At 34.0% G+C, this 17,273-nt stretch overlaps 1 protein-coding gene across 1 annotated transcript in view; it reads right to left on the reverse strand.

The window, feature by feature from the left end:
- Positions 1-4,416: 4,416 nt before the first annotated feature.
- cue (Low-density lipoprotein receptor repeat domain-containing protein cueball) overlaps positions 4,417-17,273 on the reverse strand; it is a 51,142-nt gene continuing 38,285 nt past the window's right edge. The window contains exons 3-5 of the mRNA XM_017619168.1: positions 16,330-17,273; positions 10,383-10,719; positions 4,417-5,388 (exon numbers count right to left, since the gene is read on the reverse strand). The exon at positions 16,330-17,273 is cut by the window's right edge and continues 21 nt beyond it. Coding sequence (XP_017474657.1) covers positions 5,284-5,388; positions 10,383-10,719; positions 16,330-17,273 — 1,386 coding nt within the window. The 3' untranslated portion in view covers positions 4,417-5,283. The remainder of the gene's footprint in view (positions 5,389-10,382; positions 10,720-16,329) is intronic.

Consider the following 17,273-nt stretch of genomic DNA (forward strand, 5'->3'; position numbering starts at 1 on the left):
ACTAGCAGAAGCATCAGGTATAATTGCCCAAGCGTATAATTTTTTGAGTTTCTGTATTTCTTCTAAATCTATTATTTTTTTATTTTAAATTGTTCGTCGCTGGTTGTGGAGTCGAAAGTCTACGCCGCAGATGTTTGGTTGCTCAAATTCGATAAATTCTTCTAAACATTCATTTAAATTTGCTCTTGAACCTACAGGAACAAAACTAGGTGAGCGACTCCTAGATGTTTTTACGGGCTCTAAATTTAGTGAGGGAAAAGCGCCTTTTAAAAGCTTGGAATTCATTACAATGTCAGGCTCAAAAATGGCGTTGACAGACAAATAAATTGACAGTGTTTGATGGTATCGGCTTCTAGGGAACGCGTGTAAAACAGATTGCCCATCAGACACGCATCCCGTCACACAGCAAATCCGCGTTTTCATCGACGTCATGTTGATATATATACATACAGCTGCGGTCAATAAGATAGAAGCAAAATTCAAAATGCCATTTATTTATAACAGTAATAATAATAGATTGGCGCTTGCACATATGTTAGTATTTGGCCGAGCTTCTCCTCCGATTTGTGGCGTGTGCCTTGATGTCACACAAAGAGGAGGGACCTACAGTTTTACGCCGACTCCGAACGGCGATTGTATTTTAATGAGAAGATTTTATCATGGCAGAAATACACTCAGAGGTTTGCCATTGCCTGCCGCTGTTAAGAAAAAAACCTTTCTTCTAAATTTTTTTGCGATGTTGCTTTAACCAGGGCTTGAACCGAGGCGCTGCGGAGTGGAAGCACGCACTGTTTACCTCTATACCACAGCGGTAGCGGTATTATTTATTTTTAATAATTTTCATATAAAATATAAAACGATCTATAATAGAAACCACATAAATAAAAGTTTCAAATTTCAAAACTTGCACATATGTAGCTCAAAAAAAAAAAAAAATAATCAAAACCATCAAAATTTCAAACTATTTATTCAGAATTTTGAGAAAATTTTCAAGTATGCAGTGTGTCGCTAAAAATTATGTTCATTATTTAAGTTTTTTTTTTTTGTGGATGTTGCGAATTTTTTGTAGCCCATTCAATTTTGGTCTGATAAAGCAAGTTTGAAGTCACTAAAAATTATGTTCATTATTTAGATTTTTTTTTGGGCGTTGCGGATTTTTTTTTATATAAAAATAGATTTTAATCATGCAAAATACTAAATGGTCTACAAAACCGCATACTCGAAAATTTTCTAGAAATTCAGAATTAAAATTTGCAAATTTGAATTTCTGTGAACTTTATATAAATTGTGAAACTTAGATTTATATGGTTTATGTTATAGAATGAGCTATACATATGCTATATCGTCGCTGGAATAAACAAACAGTGTCCTTTAATCTATTGGAAAAGTTAAGTTTTCTTAAATATCTGTTTGGATCACGAACTTATTCGCGAAAAACAAATTTGTATAATATATTTTATAGTGTAGGTGCACTTGGACTATTATTAAGAAAATGCCTAAGAAATTTTAAGAAATAGTGTATAGCAGATGCTTTCAGAAAAATGGCTCAAATGGTATTTCTAAGTATACATGGTACATAATTTTTTTGTGAATTAGCAGCTAAGGAATCAATAAAAAGTGTAATGTATTTAAAATGTGAAAATTTGGAAGAAGCGCACAATTAAAGTTTAAATTACTGGTTATAGTTACCGTACCGTAAGGTTTAGTTTACAGTTACTTAGGATGGGATATGTACATGGGACCAAATATCGGTTGGGACCAAATGCACTACCGGAAGTACAGTGTGAGAACCCGTGTTTATCACTCTGTACTTCCGGTAGTGGATTCCAATGAAACAGTGTTGCCACACATAACTTTTCCTATCAAAATAGGTAGGTTGGTAGGCTTTAAGGCTCCGTGCCAATGAGTAATAGTTATTTGCGAAAAATAGAAAATATGTACATATCTCCAAACGTTTCAGCAACCTGTTTTACGTGAATATTTCATCGATGCGTTCGTATAACGGCGGTCGCAAACATGTATATATACCTGATTCCTAACTAGAAACGTATACCCTTATTACTGCCAATATACAATATGAACATCCATATATACTTTATGACATACCTGGACCGAAATTCAAACACAACCATATTCTAGGCGAAGGTCTTCGCAATCGAAGTCTATGTTAGCGAATATCATCGTAGAAGGCAAATGAGGCCAGAATAAATTGTATGTCGGATATTCAGGCAGCAATAGCGTCCCGCAACCAAAGGGCTGACTGTCTCGCAAAGCATGCATGTCGCAGCCGTAATAATAAAAATAATAATAAAATCATGTTCACATTATCGTAATTTATGGCTCATTTGTAATTTATAAGCAAATCATGCTGAAATCAAGTAATTTCGCTTTGTAAAATCTGTCAATAAATTAACTATAAATGAGATAATTTATCATAAATCAAAAACCAAATAAAGAAAAAGTTTTTTCATTTATTTTAGCCCCCACTGTCGAGGAAATTTTAAAGAATACCTAAAGGTGTGCAACCAATTATTTATTTTTTTTTTAATCATTTAATTTATTAATTAATTAATATTAATTTAAATTAAATTTAAATTTCCTTCGCAGAAGTTTTTTTACACGTCGTTTTTTGTGGCCGAGAAAACAATATTAAGAACTCAAAAATATGTTCGGTAGGTTTTGGTTGGTTATGGTAGGAAAATAAGCAATACTGGTCCCTGAAGACAACATTTGACAGCCATTGTATTTTAAGTTTTTGCGTTCGGAATTGCATGCAGCCCTACTTATTTCGCATGCCTACCCTTATTAACCTTAAACGGCACCAACCTTTTTTAAGTAAGGACCTAATACAATTCAAAAACAGCTCCAACATAAATCAGTTTGCTTCAGTGTTTATTAGAAACCAAGGTTTTGAAGGAATTTGCAACTGAAGAATTTAAGTTTTTATATACGTGCAAATTGTGAAAAATGTTTTAGAAAATCAGATCATATTTTTGGCATCTTTTTTTTTGTTGAAGCTGTTTTCTTACATATATAAAAAAAAATCGTCGAATGTGCTTTGTATGGAAGAAAATGCACAAAACCGTTAGAAATTGCAACATGTGAACGGTAAATTCTAACTACTTCCAACTTACACTTTATTGAACTAAAATTGAATGGGCTACAAAACTGCGTACTCATAAATGATGCTGATAAATGACTGCTGATAAACTTGATAAAAGGATAAATTTATCATTTTGATAAATGAACTGTCAAACTTTGTAAGGAATCTGTTTAACCAAAGTTTATCACTTTATCAAATCATGTAGGTGGATGAATGCATAAATTTCATCATTGATAGTTTTCCAGGTGGTCGCTTTGACACAATAGACGAGGTAAGAATAAAACGTAACTAGCCTATAAGTTAAATAATAAACAATTTTATGCGATTCCTTGCCAAGGTGTGTTCATGTAAGAATGCGGATAAACCGATAAATTTGAGAAATGTATGCCTTTATCACTTTGGATGAATATCCCTAAAATTTTTCTAAGGAATCTAATTAGAAAGCTCGCTTTTTTAATAGTTTGTTGTATTTTTACCGACTTCACAAAAAGGAGAAGGTTATCAATTCGTCCGAATATTTTTTTATTTGTATGCATGTTACCGCAGAACTTTGGACCACGTTAACCGATTTCTATCGACCAAATTAAATATGCGACGATAAACAGTACAATGTGGTTACACTATCCCCATAAAAATCACCGCGTTTTTTACAATTTGATTGTTCTATAATGGGCAAAAGAGAGCGCTTGTTCGAGATGAATTCGCAATCGCAGTGTTGCGCGAATTATTTAAAGTATCACGTTCGTTGTGAATTTCTAGCAATGTTTTGACAGTTGGGAAGTTGCAACAGTATTGCAAATTTTCATCACTGCTGCAGTATTGCCGCTTTTATTATGTGCCTCGAACAGGCCCAGTATTCACATTATCGGTACAGTAATATTAATTTTGGTTGCTTACAGCCAGCACAATATCGGCTCAAAATTTCGCATTTCGAAAAATAGTGTTTATTCAATAGATTGAGAGTTTTATTTCACGAAAATATAAAAACAAGGAAACCATTGAAACTAATTAAACAATAAACAGACAGTGGTAATTGTCTTATGGTGTTTTCGCTTCTACCAAAAAATTTTGATTGCCGCTTTCCTTTTTTTGTGTTTTTACGCATAAATATGGGTGATGTTCCGGAAATACTTATTTAGCCGACCGCACTTACCATGGTGCAATGATAAAGTCACTTAAACACGCACAAAATAATTGCATTTTGTTTGGAAATGACCCATATATAGGAGCTCAAAAGGCTGAAAACCAGTGTTGAAGAACCAACCTTTTTTAACGATCCCATTTTTGTTCGAAGAAAAAAAGACGTACATATTTATTTCTGCATTTAATACAATTGGCTGCAGTTTTTGGTATTAGTGCAAATTCTTTTTATTATTTAAGTAACAAAATTTAAATTCACAACTTTACGCAACACTTTTTCAAAGTGTTTATACAGCCTTAATTGATTTTCACTTTTCATACAATCAATTCTTAAAACTGCAAATTAAAATTATATGCGAATTTAGTAGTAATAAATAATTCATATGTTAAAAGTCAACTAAAAGGATTTTCTTTAGTCAGCAATTAATAGTTTGCGCTAAAATTGAAAAAAAATATACATATGTACATATCGCACGTTTAATAATATAGAGAAGTAATTCAAAATTATTAGATAAACGTACGATATTCGTATGTACATAGTATATGTATAAGAAATTACTATTTAATGAAAATACGTAAGTACATAAAAATTAAGACAATGGTGTCAATGCAAATAAAACAAAAAAATAAGTACATGAATTGAACTAAGTAGTTGTGACTTTTTTTTTTGCCGAGTGTACTCTATTTAAAGCTTATCCATGGTTGCACTTCTGCAGCCTGCTGCTACGGACGAGGAACTTGTACTAACTACATTTGTCCGTGGCGTCAGACACTCTTCTCTCTATTTTTTCTTCCTACTCAACGTCGTACTTTGAATCTCTCATTGGCATTTCCTCTTCTCCATCGTGTTGTCGTGTCTACATTTGCATGCTCTTTTGCTTTTTGTGTGTGTTTTTTATTTCTGGAAATTTCGTTCTATAAGGCCTCTTGTAGATGTTCTCCGTTTGTTGCGCGCAGAAGAAGTATGCCAGTCCCTGACCGCGCGTACTGTATCCGCATCGCAAGCGCCTCGCTTTGATGGCACGCTATTTAATGCTTAACTAATAAAGTTCATCTTCCATGCCATTTATAAGCATTTTCTTGTCCTCCTTGACTTTGGAGTTGCGTGAGAGTGTTTTTTCCAGGAGCTTTGAATCGAAGCATGGCTGAAAATTTGTAATAAAATTTATTAAAATAAATTTAAATTTCGAGATGTGTAAGTATAGATTTTAGAAATGCGATAGTTTTAACAATTCGTCTTAAGCTTATAATTTCCGTTGAAACATAAAATTTTTGGGCTTGGGTGAGTCCAATTACAAATTACCAGCTTAATCTAACCGAACCTCTGACTTCATCAATATGTGCAGTTCTGTAAATACCCAGAAAACGTCCAGTGTCCAAATGACAAGTTCGCGAATCCCGATAAGCGTGGCTTAACTGTATACGTAAGTTTGATGGGTAAAACTTAAAGGAATAAAAGTCTCGTAATCTCTACCGGATTAGAAATTTCACATTAATATATTCTCTAGGTTCACTTAAAAACCGATTTCAGTTATTCAACCCATGAACTCTAGTTTTTTTTCGACGAAACGTTTATTAGAACAGATTTAATCCACCTTATCGCAAATCAGTTAAATGTAAATAAGTATTGTAATAATATTTTCATAGAAGGCATAATGCCACAAAAAACTGTTTCACCTTCTGGTTTTTACGTTGTTTGCATGTAAATTCATNCTTAAGCTTATAATTTCCGTTGAAACATAAAATTTTTGGGCTTGGGTGAGTCCAATTACAAATTACCAGCTTAATCTAACCGAACCTCTGACTTCCATAGCTGCAGTTCTGTAAATACCCAGAAAACGATCAGTGTCCAAATGACAAGTTCGCGATAAGCGTGGCTTAACTGTATACGTAAGTTTGATGGGTAAAACTTAAACGAATAAAAGTCTCGTAATCTCTACCAGATTAGAAATTTCACATTAATATATTCTCTAGGCTCACTTAAAAACCGATTTCAGTTATTCAACCCATGAACTCTAGTTTTTTTTTCGACGAAACGTTTATTAGAACAGATTTAATCCACCTTATCGCAAATCAGTTAAATGTAAATAAATATTGTAATAATATTTTCATAGAAGGCATAATGCCACAAAAAAACTGTTTCACCTTCTGGTTTTTACGTTGTTTGCATGTAAATTCATGGAAATTATTTTTTGCGCTGGGATTTGCCGAAAAGCGGGCAATTTTCATAGATAAGAATGTAATCTAGATCAGCTGGGTATTTATTTGTTAATACACACCGCTCATAATTTTTAATTCGGACAACCAACTCGTGCGAAATTCCCTGATATACTATGTAGTAAATTTAAGTTGAATATAGCCAGTTTGACGAAAGCACTTTAAGTGATTTTTTTTTTTTTTAAACTGACAGAAGGGAAAGATCATTTTTCACTTATACAAATTGCTGATGAAACCGGCAGTAAGTGGGAAACTCGAGAGTCGGCGGATTTTTGCGGAGAATTCTATGTTAATTGATTCATACTATCTTTAAGTTGCAAAACATAGGAACAGATAGCTAAGTTTTTACAAGTTCTGTTAATTTCTTGGTAAAATTTATGCGAAGCTATCATTCTTCATTCTTACGGGGCGTCTCCACAGGCAATAGTTTTTATGTTGATAATGTTATGCGAAAAATATATTGCCAATAGCGGCTCATGGAAAGCATTAATTAGGTTTGTTCGTTAATCAAAAAATTTGTACGAATTATCATGATTTTTGCCCAAATCGCGTTCGTGCAGACCAAAAAATTATCCATCACTCAAAAACTGAGAGCGCAAAGTGACAGTTCTCCTGGAGTGAAGTTGCAAACCGTGGACACCAGCTGGCAGGGCATCTTGCAAATTCCTGCAAATTTGCGTTCGTGCTGAAATTTGCAAGTTTCTCAACATGAGAGAGAATTTGAGAGAATTTTTTCTTATTCTCGGCTATTTTGAGTGTTGGATAATTCTTGCTGGATTTTCGACGAACAAACTTATTGTCAGAGCTGTTATCTCGACAAATGCAGCCTGCCATGAACTGTCAATTTGCTAATTTTACGGCAAATTTTTTAGTTTGAAAGAAAGCGTGTTAAGCTGGAATCTCACGATTGTCGCAAATGCACCAATCTGGTAGATTTTTTGTGTGCTGAATTGGTGCACAATAAACAATTTGTCCAAATTAAATTCTGTACAGTCACACGCAAATTGTGGTTGCACCCGTTTTATGTTCGATTGGGCACAATAAGAACAATATCGGCCTCGATTTACGCAATAATTGACATATTACGACAATTGTGTGATCTCACCTTTAGTAGTAACATCGTAGAAAATTTCAAAATTTCTATTCGTTAAAATAAGCAGAATATTTTCTAGTGGCGTCATGTGGGATGTGCGTTTAACAAGATAAATATGCCCATACACAAATTTTGCAACTGATAAATCTTTTATCCAATCAAAATGTCAGTTGGTGGGCAAAAATTGTTGCCTGTGGAGACGCGCCGTTACACTCACTTTAAAGGCTAGTTGAACAGTTGTGGACATTTTCCACACCCATTCGTCGTTATGCACCAAAAAATGTAGGGTTATAATTCTACAGAATTTTTTCTTTTATATGATCATTGCACCGAATTAAAAAAAAAAAATCAAATAATAATATTTTTTTAAATTTCAAAGTCCTTTAAAAAATCCTGACTTCAGAGAGAAAAAAACTAAGTACGTAGTTTTACTATAAAATTTACTGTCGCACTGTGTATTCTAATAAGCAAATAATTTAAATTAAAAAACAAGACAACCAAAGAGTCAGAACTTGCGAAATTTGTTGCGGTACTGATTTTTTAATAAAATAAAGAAATTAAACCAAACCAATTCAATCAGATTTGCTTCATTTTTGGCTACAAAGCAAATTAAAAGAGTGGCAACTCAATAAAGAAAACCATTCGTCCGAGTTTAGCTCACAAAACCATTGGAAAAACTTTAGAAGTTGCAAACTGAGACGTAGCTTTTGTACTTAAAATATTTGATGAGGGATTGTCTTCGGAAAGGAAAGTTGAAAGGATTTGTTTAACAAGAAAGGGATCAAGAAGTGGTCAGTACTTTTGGGAAAAAATCCGTATGTTTCCATTACGAGTTTTGCCAAAAAAGTACATATATAAAATAATGTAGAATTGACTAATCCCAACAAGTTTACCCTTCTCCCGCTCAACCCCAAGCGACACGAGGGGCCTAGTCAGCTACATAATTAAATTCATCAACTAAATGCATTTGTTAAAGATATTATTTTATTTAGAGAGAGGAAAGTATAGTTTTCTTGACAGTAAAAATCAAGTCCGATGGGTCAAACGTGCTGGAATTAGAATTAATTACCAACACCCAAGGCGACATCAACCACCTTCCAAGGTTTTAGTATGTAGGCAAGTGCCAGCGATGCTGTGAAAATCTTTTTCAAGGTCGCCAACTAAAGGTCAACACCTTCTTTAAGTACAATAGGTAGGATGCCATCCGGATCGGGCGATTTGAGACTGCCAAAAAACTCAATAGCATATCCATTTGTAGTACCTTGACACTGTGGTTCTCGCATACCCTCCATCCAAGCGTTTCTTGACGCCAGAGATCTGCCTGGCTGATCGAAACTGGGCAATGCCACACCAGTGTACCCGCCACACTATGACTCGCAGTGGCAGTGGAGCAGCCATTGGTGGATGTCACCGCAGTTTTCCTTTTTTTTGCGAGGAGGAAGCATCGAAAGCCTGTACCCCGTCAGTGTGAGACTTTAACCCGAACTAAACCTTCTACCGTCCTGTATCGTTTTTTCCCGCAGTTTTCCTTCTCTTGCAACGTTCGCTAGCAGATTTGGATGTCGGTACACATATACCAAGGTCCTATTGGCTTCTGGAATAACCTCTGTAGACCTGGGCCGCTTACTGAATGCAGCGACAGGAGGAGTTCGGCCAGCCACAGAAGAGGATTTCCCTTGCTTTCGTTTTGCCCCCCGATACTTTCTCCTTCTCCACCTATTCTGGGCTGTAGAAAGAGGACCAACTCGAGCAGCGAGCTGCTTCACGACTCACGTCCTCTGCAAGAGATTGGTCCTCTTCCGACTCTGAAGAAGAGAGGATTGGCTTTTCCTCCCCACTCTCCTCCAGGATGCACTCCTGGTCTATGACGCTGGAGACTTTGGCAATTATTGGGGCCTGCAGAATACGAGCCCCTGCCGCAAATGCGGATTATCTTCCACGGATACTACTAAAGTAGTTTAAAGAGTTAACTAAATACAAGTTGTTAATAAATTTGAAGATAAGCGTAAAATAAAACTTGTTTAATTTTCTCTGAAATTTTAATAATATGGAAAAAAGTGCAAATGGCTTCGGTCTTGTTTCTTGGTGTTATTTAAATTGTTGCATACACATCTTTTTTTAGCATATACATATAACATATATCTATATTTTATAAAATTTTTTAATATAAACATGTGTCTATATTTTTGCAAATTTTTTGCATATATTTTGTATATTCAATTTGCATAAAAATCCTAGCTCTATTTATTCATCATGCCTGCCATTAATTTTACGATAAATATTATACCTAGCATTTCTCTACGACTTGCAGGTGTAGGCAAATTAAAGAGATCATATTCTGAATCCCAGTTAAAATCGCGCAAAGTAAAAAGAACGAATCGTTTTTGAATTTATTAAATCTTTTCTGAATGAACTTGATAGCGGGGACTCCAAACAATAGGTCCGTATTCGAATATTGATCTAACTAAAGTTGTAAAAATAGCTTTTATGACATAAGGATCGCTTAACTCTTTTAGCTTTTGTAACACACGGATGATGAAAGATTTTTCGAAGTACAAATACAAATTCTTCCAGCAGAACATATACATACTTCTGTCACAAAACCAGACGGCAAAAAGAGGAGCTCTTATTAATCAATTCACACGAAGTAAGTCATTTTGGCAAAGGTTAAAAGAGTCTGTGGGGTTTCTAAACAAGTATTTAAAATTTATTTGTCCTTCAAACATTTTTTTTTAGAATAAGATGTGTTTTTAAAGCGCTGATAAACTTTAAACCTACTTGAGAAAACAGCCATAAATATTATAATCAATGTACATATATGTAACTTACCGTATCACAAATGTTCATGTTGCAGCAATTTTCGATTGTAATTTCACATTGTTCAGTGGCAATGGGACGATTTGTTAGCGGTGTATCCGTTGAAGGCGAAGCCTGTTTGCGCACGACGAATGTCTTCTTTATACGTGGGCGTGCTGGTTTATAGAAACGACGCAGTCCATGTACAATTAGAACAATCAATCCCAGAGAGGCTACTACACCGCAAACAATAACAATTATTACGGTGCTACTCCATGGATTCACTTGTTCGCACATTTCCAAATGAGAATATTTCGGAATGGCATAAGTTTCTGCGCCATTATCGCTTTTTTCTACAAGTTCCTCGCAACTGTATATAAAAGAAAGAAAAAAAGAGAAAAAGTATATGAAAACTTGGCAGATACATTTGAAAAAAAAAATCTACGCCTGATCCCAGCAAACATTTGGAGTCACAAATGAGTAACTTAGGAGTCCTAGTTCGTATTGTTTACCCTCATAATGAGCTCAGTTAAGGGCCGATTACTCAATTTCATGCATATAACATGAAGTCGGTAACGTCGACAACAATGTTCAAGCGGAGATTAGTGTTAACCAGCCATTGAGTAACCGGCCCTAAGAGCCCAAATTGAAGGTGTTTCATTTCTCCATCAAATGAGCCTCAATATGAATCATATTGAACTCTTATTACCCTCATATACATACAGCTTATGTTTCAATTTTTCTTAAGCTTCTCCCATGAGTCTTATTGGCCCGATATCGATAGGCTGCTGCAATAAGGACTCAACTCAAATTATAACAATTTTCAGTAGTGCCACTTAAGGTTTTCGCGTTTTATAATTTGCAGTCATTCTGTAGGGAAAATTTGTAAGCTTTCAAAATATGATTGCATTATAAAAATTTAGTAAAGATTACGCAAGGATTAGAGATTTGTGCAGTAGTAAGAGTTGTCAACTTCGATTTTCTGATAAATGGCACAATTGTGCTCCCTGTCGGATTGGTAATAAGCAATGTTGGCACTAATCGATTGATTTTTTAATCAATTAGTTAAATTCACTCGAATTAGAATTAATCATGATTCAATTTAATCTGGTTAAACAGTTAATCGTACCCGCAATTTAAAAATCTATTTTTAATCACTAACTGTTAATTTGATTAAGTAGGTTTGGTGATAAATTAATTCACGCTGAAATGGTCTTGCGCACACACGGTCAGTTAATCGGGTAGGGCTAAGTCGGTTTCACTCAAGCAATTGGTGTGCATTTTGATTGTTTTAATATCCCTCTGTATATGTGCGATCGAAAGTAATAATTCTCAGTGTATGGATTACTAATAATAATTACACAAATTTTTTTATATAAATATTATACCGTAACTGGTGTTTGATTACAAATTTCGACAAACTACACTACTCAGTCAGACTTTTTATTAATTGGTTTAACGGTTAAAGATTGAAATTAATTAATCGTAATCAAAACCGACGATTGACGATTAGAACAATTTAATCATTAATAGCACAAATGGCTACGATTAATTTATTTCAATCATTAATCGAAGATTAACTTTAGTACCGTTAATTTTTAATCTTTAATCGAATTAAAATTATGCCAACACTGGTAACAAGTAAACATAGTATGTCGATGGCTATTTATCAACGTAATCTGCTATATAATTTCAATACATGAATTTTTGAGTTGTGTCACTATTTCAAAGGACCATTTCTGAAGGTTTATTTTTTTTTTTGCTTTTTTTTTTGAGAATATACTAACACCCTTGTTTTCAATAAACTCTGCAAAATTCTCTGTCACATATCTATGCATTTTTATTATATATATATATTCTATAAACATATGTACATAGGGTCATTAAAAAACAAGTAAAAATGTATAAGTTCGGAAGAAACCGAACTTTATATACCCGGCGCATGTATTATATGTAGTTTTTTTTACCTTTCCATAAAGCACATTATAAGCAAGAATGTGTTTTTTCCGTGTTTCAAACATTGTCGATAGCTTGCTCGATTAGACTTAATGAAATAATTGAAACGAATTTGGCAGAAACCGATAAAGCGCTTGCCGAGATAAACTTATATAGTCATTAGTGGACGGCGCCACGATCACTTTCCAAAAATCTAAAATAAAATTATCTTTCTTGTTAAGATATGGTTTTAAGTATTAATTAGCGTTGGAAGTTTTTTATATTTATGACATTTACTATTATATAAGAAAAGAGCATTATTTTAGTCCGATTTCAAAAATTTGCAACATTTTTTTGTACCAAGATACAACAAAAATGTAGTCATAGACGGACGATGCCACGCCCATTTCACAAAACTTTGCAATAATCTCATTTATTGCTAAAATATTATTGCAAAAGTCGATTTTGAGTAAAGTAACTACTTTGGTTACTGATTTATCGCGGTTTCTGTAAATTACCGTTATATGGCAGATGGGTGTGATTAATGTCTGATTTCGAAAATTTTCAACAGGTTTCTTACTTTCACTCTAAGAAATGTTCGTATCCAGCTTGGTGAAAGTTGGTGAAGGGGCTACTGAGTTGCAACAATTCTTCATAAGTCGGCGGTGCTACGGCATTTTCCAAAAATTTTAAAATTGCCCTATTTTATGCCCAAGTTCTAATTGACATACTAATTTTCAACAATTTGGACACAGAAGTGTCGCAGTTTGCGCATTTTTCCAAAAATACAGTTATATGGTAGGTGGGCGTTGTTATTGTCCGATTTCGCCNCTTTATATTAAAAAACCGAAAAAGTAGTCTAAAAAAAAATCTCAAAATTAAACGCGATTTTTAAGCCGTTTGAAACTTGCACTTTATCAGACTAAAATTTTATGGGCTATAAAACTGCATACCCAAAAATTTTCTAAAGATTCAGATTAAAAAGTTGAAATTTTGATGAAAATTTGTGGAATTTCCCTAAATTTTGTATAAAGTCGGCAACTGTGATATACATATATGTTTTTGGGTAAAGCTTGGACGAGTAAAAAAAAACACTTTGCTCGAAAAATATTACGAATACTTAAAAAAACAACACGTGGTCATTTGTTTGAGTCACTGTATATATGTATGTATATGTATATATCTATCTCGACTCGACAAGTACGCTCGGGTATAAAAATGAAAACTATTTATTTATTGTTTTTTATTTTGTTGGTTAATCCTGCCTCTTTGGCGGCCTCCTTGGTTGGATTTTTCTTGCTTTTCTGCTTTTCTACAAAAACGGTGTCTGTAAAGATATAATGCGAAATAAGTTTAATAAATAAAACATTACTTATGTATATATACTCATACATACAGTTGCATGCAGCCAGTTGCAGTCCAATTATTTTATAATTTTTTTTTTTTAATTTCTGATTATCTTATATATAAAATAAAGTTGCAAAATTGACGTAACACATTTACTCAAAAACCACTGGATCAATTTTGATGAAATTTTCACAGTTTGTTAAAACGTATGTGGGGTATGTTTAAGTTATGTTTGTTTGCTATCCGATAAATAGGACCAGAGTTATGGTCAAAAATGTGAACACTGCCCATATAATACCCCATATAAGAAAAAACTCTTTGGTTGGGAGTTCACATACATATAAGAAAATACAACAACAAATAAAAATTCCACATATAAGAACAAAAACAACAACAAATAAAATAATTCTATTTCTGATTCTTTCGCAATTAGCTCCGGATGATTTATGAAATATGTTTTACAATTTGGATATCAGGTAAAAATTTTGATATGAGGTTAAAGGAAGCTTCATGGAAAATATTTTGAAGAGGGTTGCCACATGTTTCAAAATTTTAATTCGATTAAATTGATAAGATAAATAATATATTATTACAATATGTGTATCAAACCAAAGCGGCTGGCTTAGGAAAGCTTAATTTACAAAAAAAAATTTTGGAGAGTGCTGCCATCTTTTTGAAAAATTTTTTTAAATCAAATTGATAAGGTAAATTAAATTTGCAATAAGGATGTCAAAATAAAGTGGTTTAAGAAAGCTAAGTTTGGAAAGTATTTTAATAGAGGATTGCAACCCCTTTGAAAAATTTAATTCAATTATATTGATACATATTACAGTTATGCTATCAAACGAAAGGTATTTCAGAAATCTTCGGCTTAGAACATTTTTCATTTGCGTTATCACAAATCTAAAAAGTTAATATCAAAAAATTAAGACAGGCAGACAATTTTCGGGATTTGGAGCTGAGTTTTTCTGGTTATAAAATATCGTATATCCTATCTGCGTTAAAAATACAAGCGTCATCTATCCACCAATTGCATACTTAACCTTCAACATTTTTTATTTTTTGTATTTAATTGGAGGTAAAAAACAAATTAGTATCATGAAGTTTAACCCGGAACTTGGAATAACCAGTGGTTCAAAATTTGCAACATTTCTTTACTTAAATGGATTTCATACAGAATTTTCAGCACAGAAACACAGAACTACCTCTTGAGATTTTTTATTATACAAGACATTTTTGGTTGACCTAAGTTCTAGCTGAAGTGCTACACAAAACTGTCATTTGTTTCATTCGGATGCGTAAAATTTATTACAATTCTCAAGCCGTGTTTTGGTTTTTCGTAAAAAATAAAATAAAATATTTTAATATTATTAATCTGTATTGCGATTCAATGCCATTTGAAAGCCGACACGGAGGGTCGGATTATGGTAACTTCACGAAACTTAAAGGCTGTCACTTAAAAAGTCCTTTTAATGGATTTATACTTGAACAGGCGAAACTTAATAACTTAATGCGACGTCGAAGTCTGTTTCATTTTGACATTTTAAGTTCTAAGTTATGTTAAGTTAAGTTGCCACAATCAGACCTTAACACAAATTCATAGTGTCAAGTATTCAAATTCGACTAATTTGTTTTTCGAATCGCAATACAGAGTAGACGCCCGGACATAGGTCGACGAAGTCAATCAAATGAACGACGAGCTTCCTCACATGAACCCACACTGATGACCGGCGAGCGACCGAAAATGATAATAGTCGTTTTGGTATGTCCGAATAACATTCGAGAGTGACTTAAAATTACCCACAAGTGAATATTTCCAATTTTATTAGACTGAGCAAGGCGTGGCCGGGTACTTCTAGTTCTGTATAAACCTTTTTTTAGATATACATACAGTGGCGGTCAAAAATGGATGAATGGTGTTTCGTTTCTAATATTTATAATGTTTTTCAAGCTAAAATTTGGTTCAAAATTTTTTATCTAAATTTCGAGCTGTTTAGCCAGAGTTTTTAAAAACTTTTGGGATTATAAAATTTTAGTAAAATTAGTTGTGTGCGGCTAAAAAGTCACATTAATTTTTGATATATTTTTTTTTTTTTTTTGCTGACGGGGTTTTTCGGTTTTTTCCATATAAAATGCGAAATCTAGGAGAACTGGCGTTGATTTTTTTTTTTATTTTTTCGCAAAAGGTCTTGCGCATATTCTTCCACAAAAAAAATCATGTTTATATCGAAAAATTGCAAAAAAATCAATGCGATTTTTTAGCCGCTCCAAACTTGCACTTATTTTACTAAAATTTTATAATCCTGTTAAATTTGTGGATTTTTTTCTAAAATTTTTATAAGGTTTGAAAGTGTGATTTATATGATTTGTGTTAAAGCATGAACCATATTTTTATAAAAAAATATCAAAAAAATTATAGGTTGAATAACATTGAAAATATTAAATACGAAACACCATTCATCCGCTTTTGACCGCCATTGTATATAAATCCCAAAGTTCTATGTTTTGTTATTGGCACAAAGCTCTAGCTCGTAATTTGGATCATGCATTACTCTTATATGAGGCATAAATTTTTGGGTTTTGAAACTTATATATATCCCATACTTATTTACGTAGGACTCATTTCGAATTCATAAATGTATTGTGAACACCAAGAATATGTTTTCGTGGACTAATATAGTTGGTGTATCGTACTTACATATCAGCGCAACCCAACGGTACATTAGTATTAGTATCGGGCTCCAGCTTCAAAATTTTGCAATAAAGCGCACAGATTTCTGTTGAATTATGTTCACAACGCGCACCGCTAAAATTGTCTTTACATGAGCAGCTCGGCTCGCCGGAGTCTTCAATCGCACACCATCCATTATTCAAGCAATGCCCGGCGCACTTGTACCACTGACACCGTCCGCCATGGTAGCCGCGCGGACATTCGCAAGTTGGTAAGCCAAGGGAAGAAATAACACAGCTGCCATGCATACAATAGTTAAAACACTCGTTGTCCTGACATCGTTCACCCTTGAAACCGACCTTGCAGATGCATCTATTGGTTTGCGCAACGAACTCGCCACCATTGAGACAATAATTTTGCCTTAGGAAATTCGTATTAACATCCAGCGCACTATCGGTTGGTTTTACGAATGACAGCAAACGGCTTTTAATGCTGGCAACCACTTGGTGACAGTGCTGATCATTAACGGAGTGGGTAAGGTAATGAACACGCGCCACTATACCACGTGGTTTAACTCCAAACTGCAGTATCATACGTGCGCCTGTTTTTTCTTCCATTGCTACATTGCCACCATCTTCTACTTCTTCTTTCGCTGGTGTTATCGATTCAGGATCATTGACGAATTTTGAATGACCCCAGATGGCACGGTTTGTGTTATCAGTCCAGAATATTGCATCTGTGGTTACAGCCAAACTGAATGGCTCATTATTGAGTCCCTTCATTATAACCGTCCGATCAGTACCATCCAAATTTGCACTCTCCACCGAAAAATGTACGCCCCGCTGAGCGACTACATAATAAATACGATCCGTCAATTGATCCACGACAATACCATGTGGTGCAAACATATCACCACGCACGATAACTGTACGATCGCTGCCATCTAAACCGATGCGCTCGATACTGGCATT

The sequence above is a fragment of the Rhagoletis zephyria genome, unplaced genomic scaffold (assembly GCF_001687245.7).
Source record: "Rhagoletis zephyria isolate East Lansing unplaced genomic scaffold, Rhagoletis_zephyria_1.1 Rzeph_scaffold_01798, whole genome shotgun sequence".
Lineage (NCBI taxonomy): Eukaryota > Metazoa > Arthropoda > Insecta > Diptera > Tephritidae > Rhagoletis > Rhagoletis zephyria.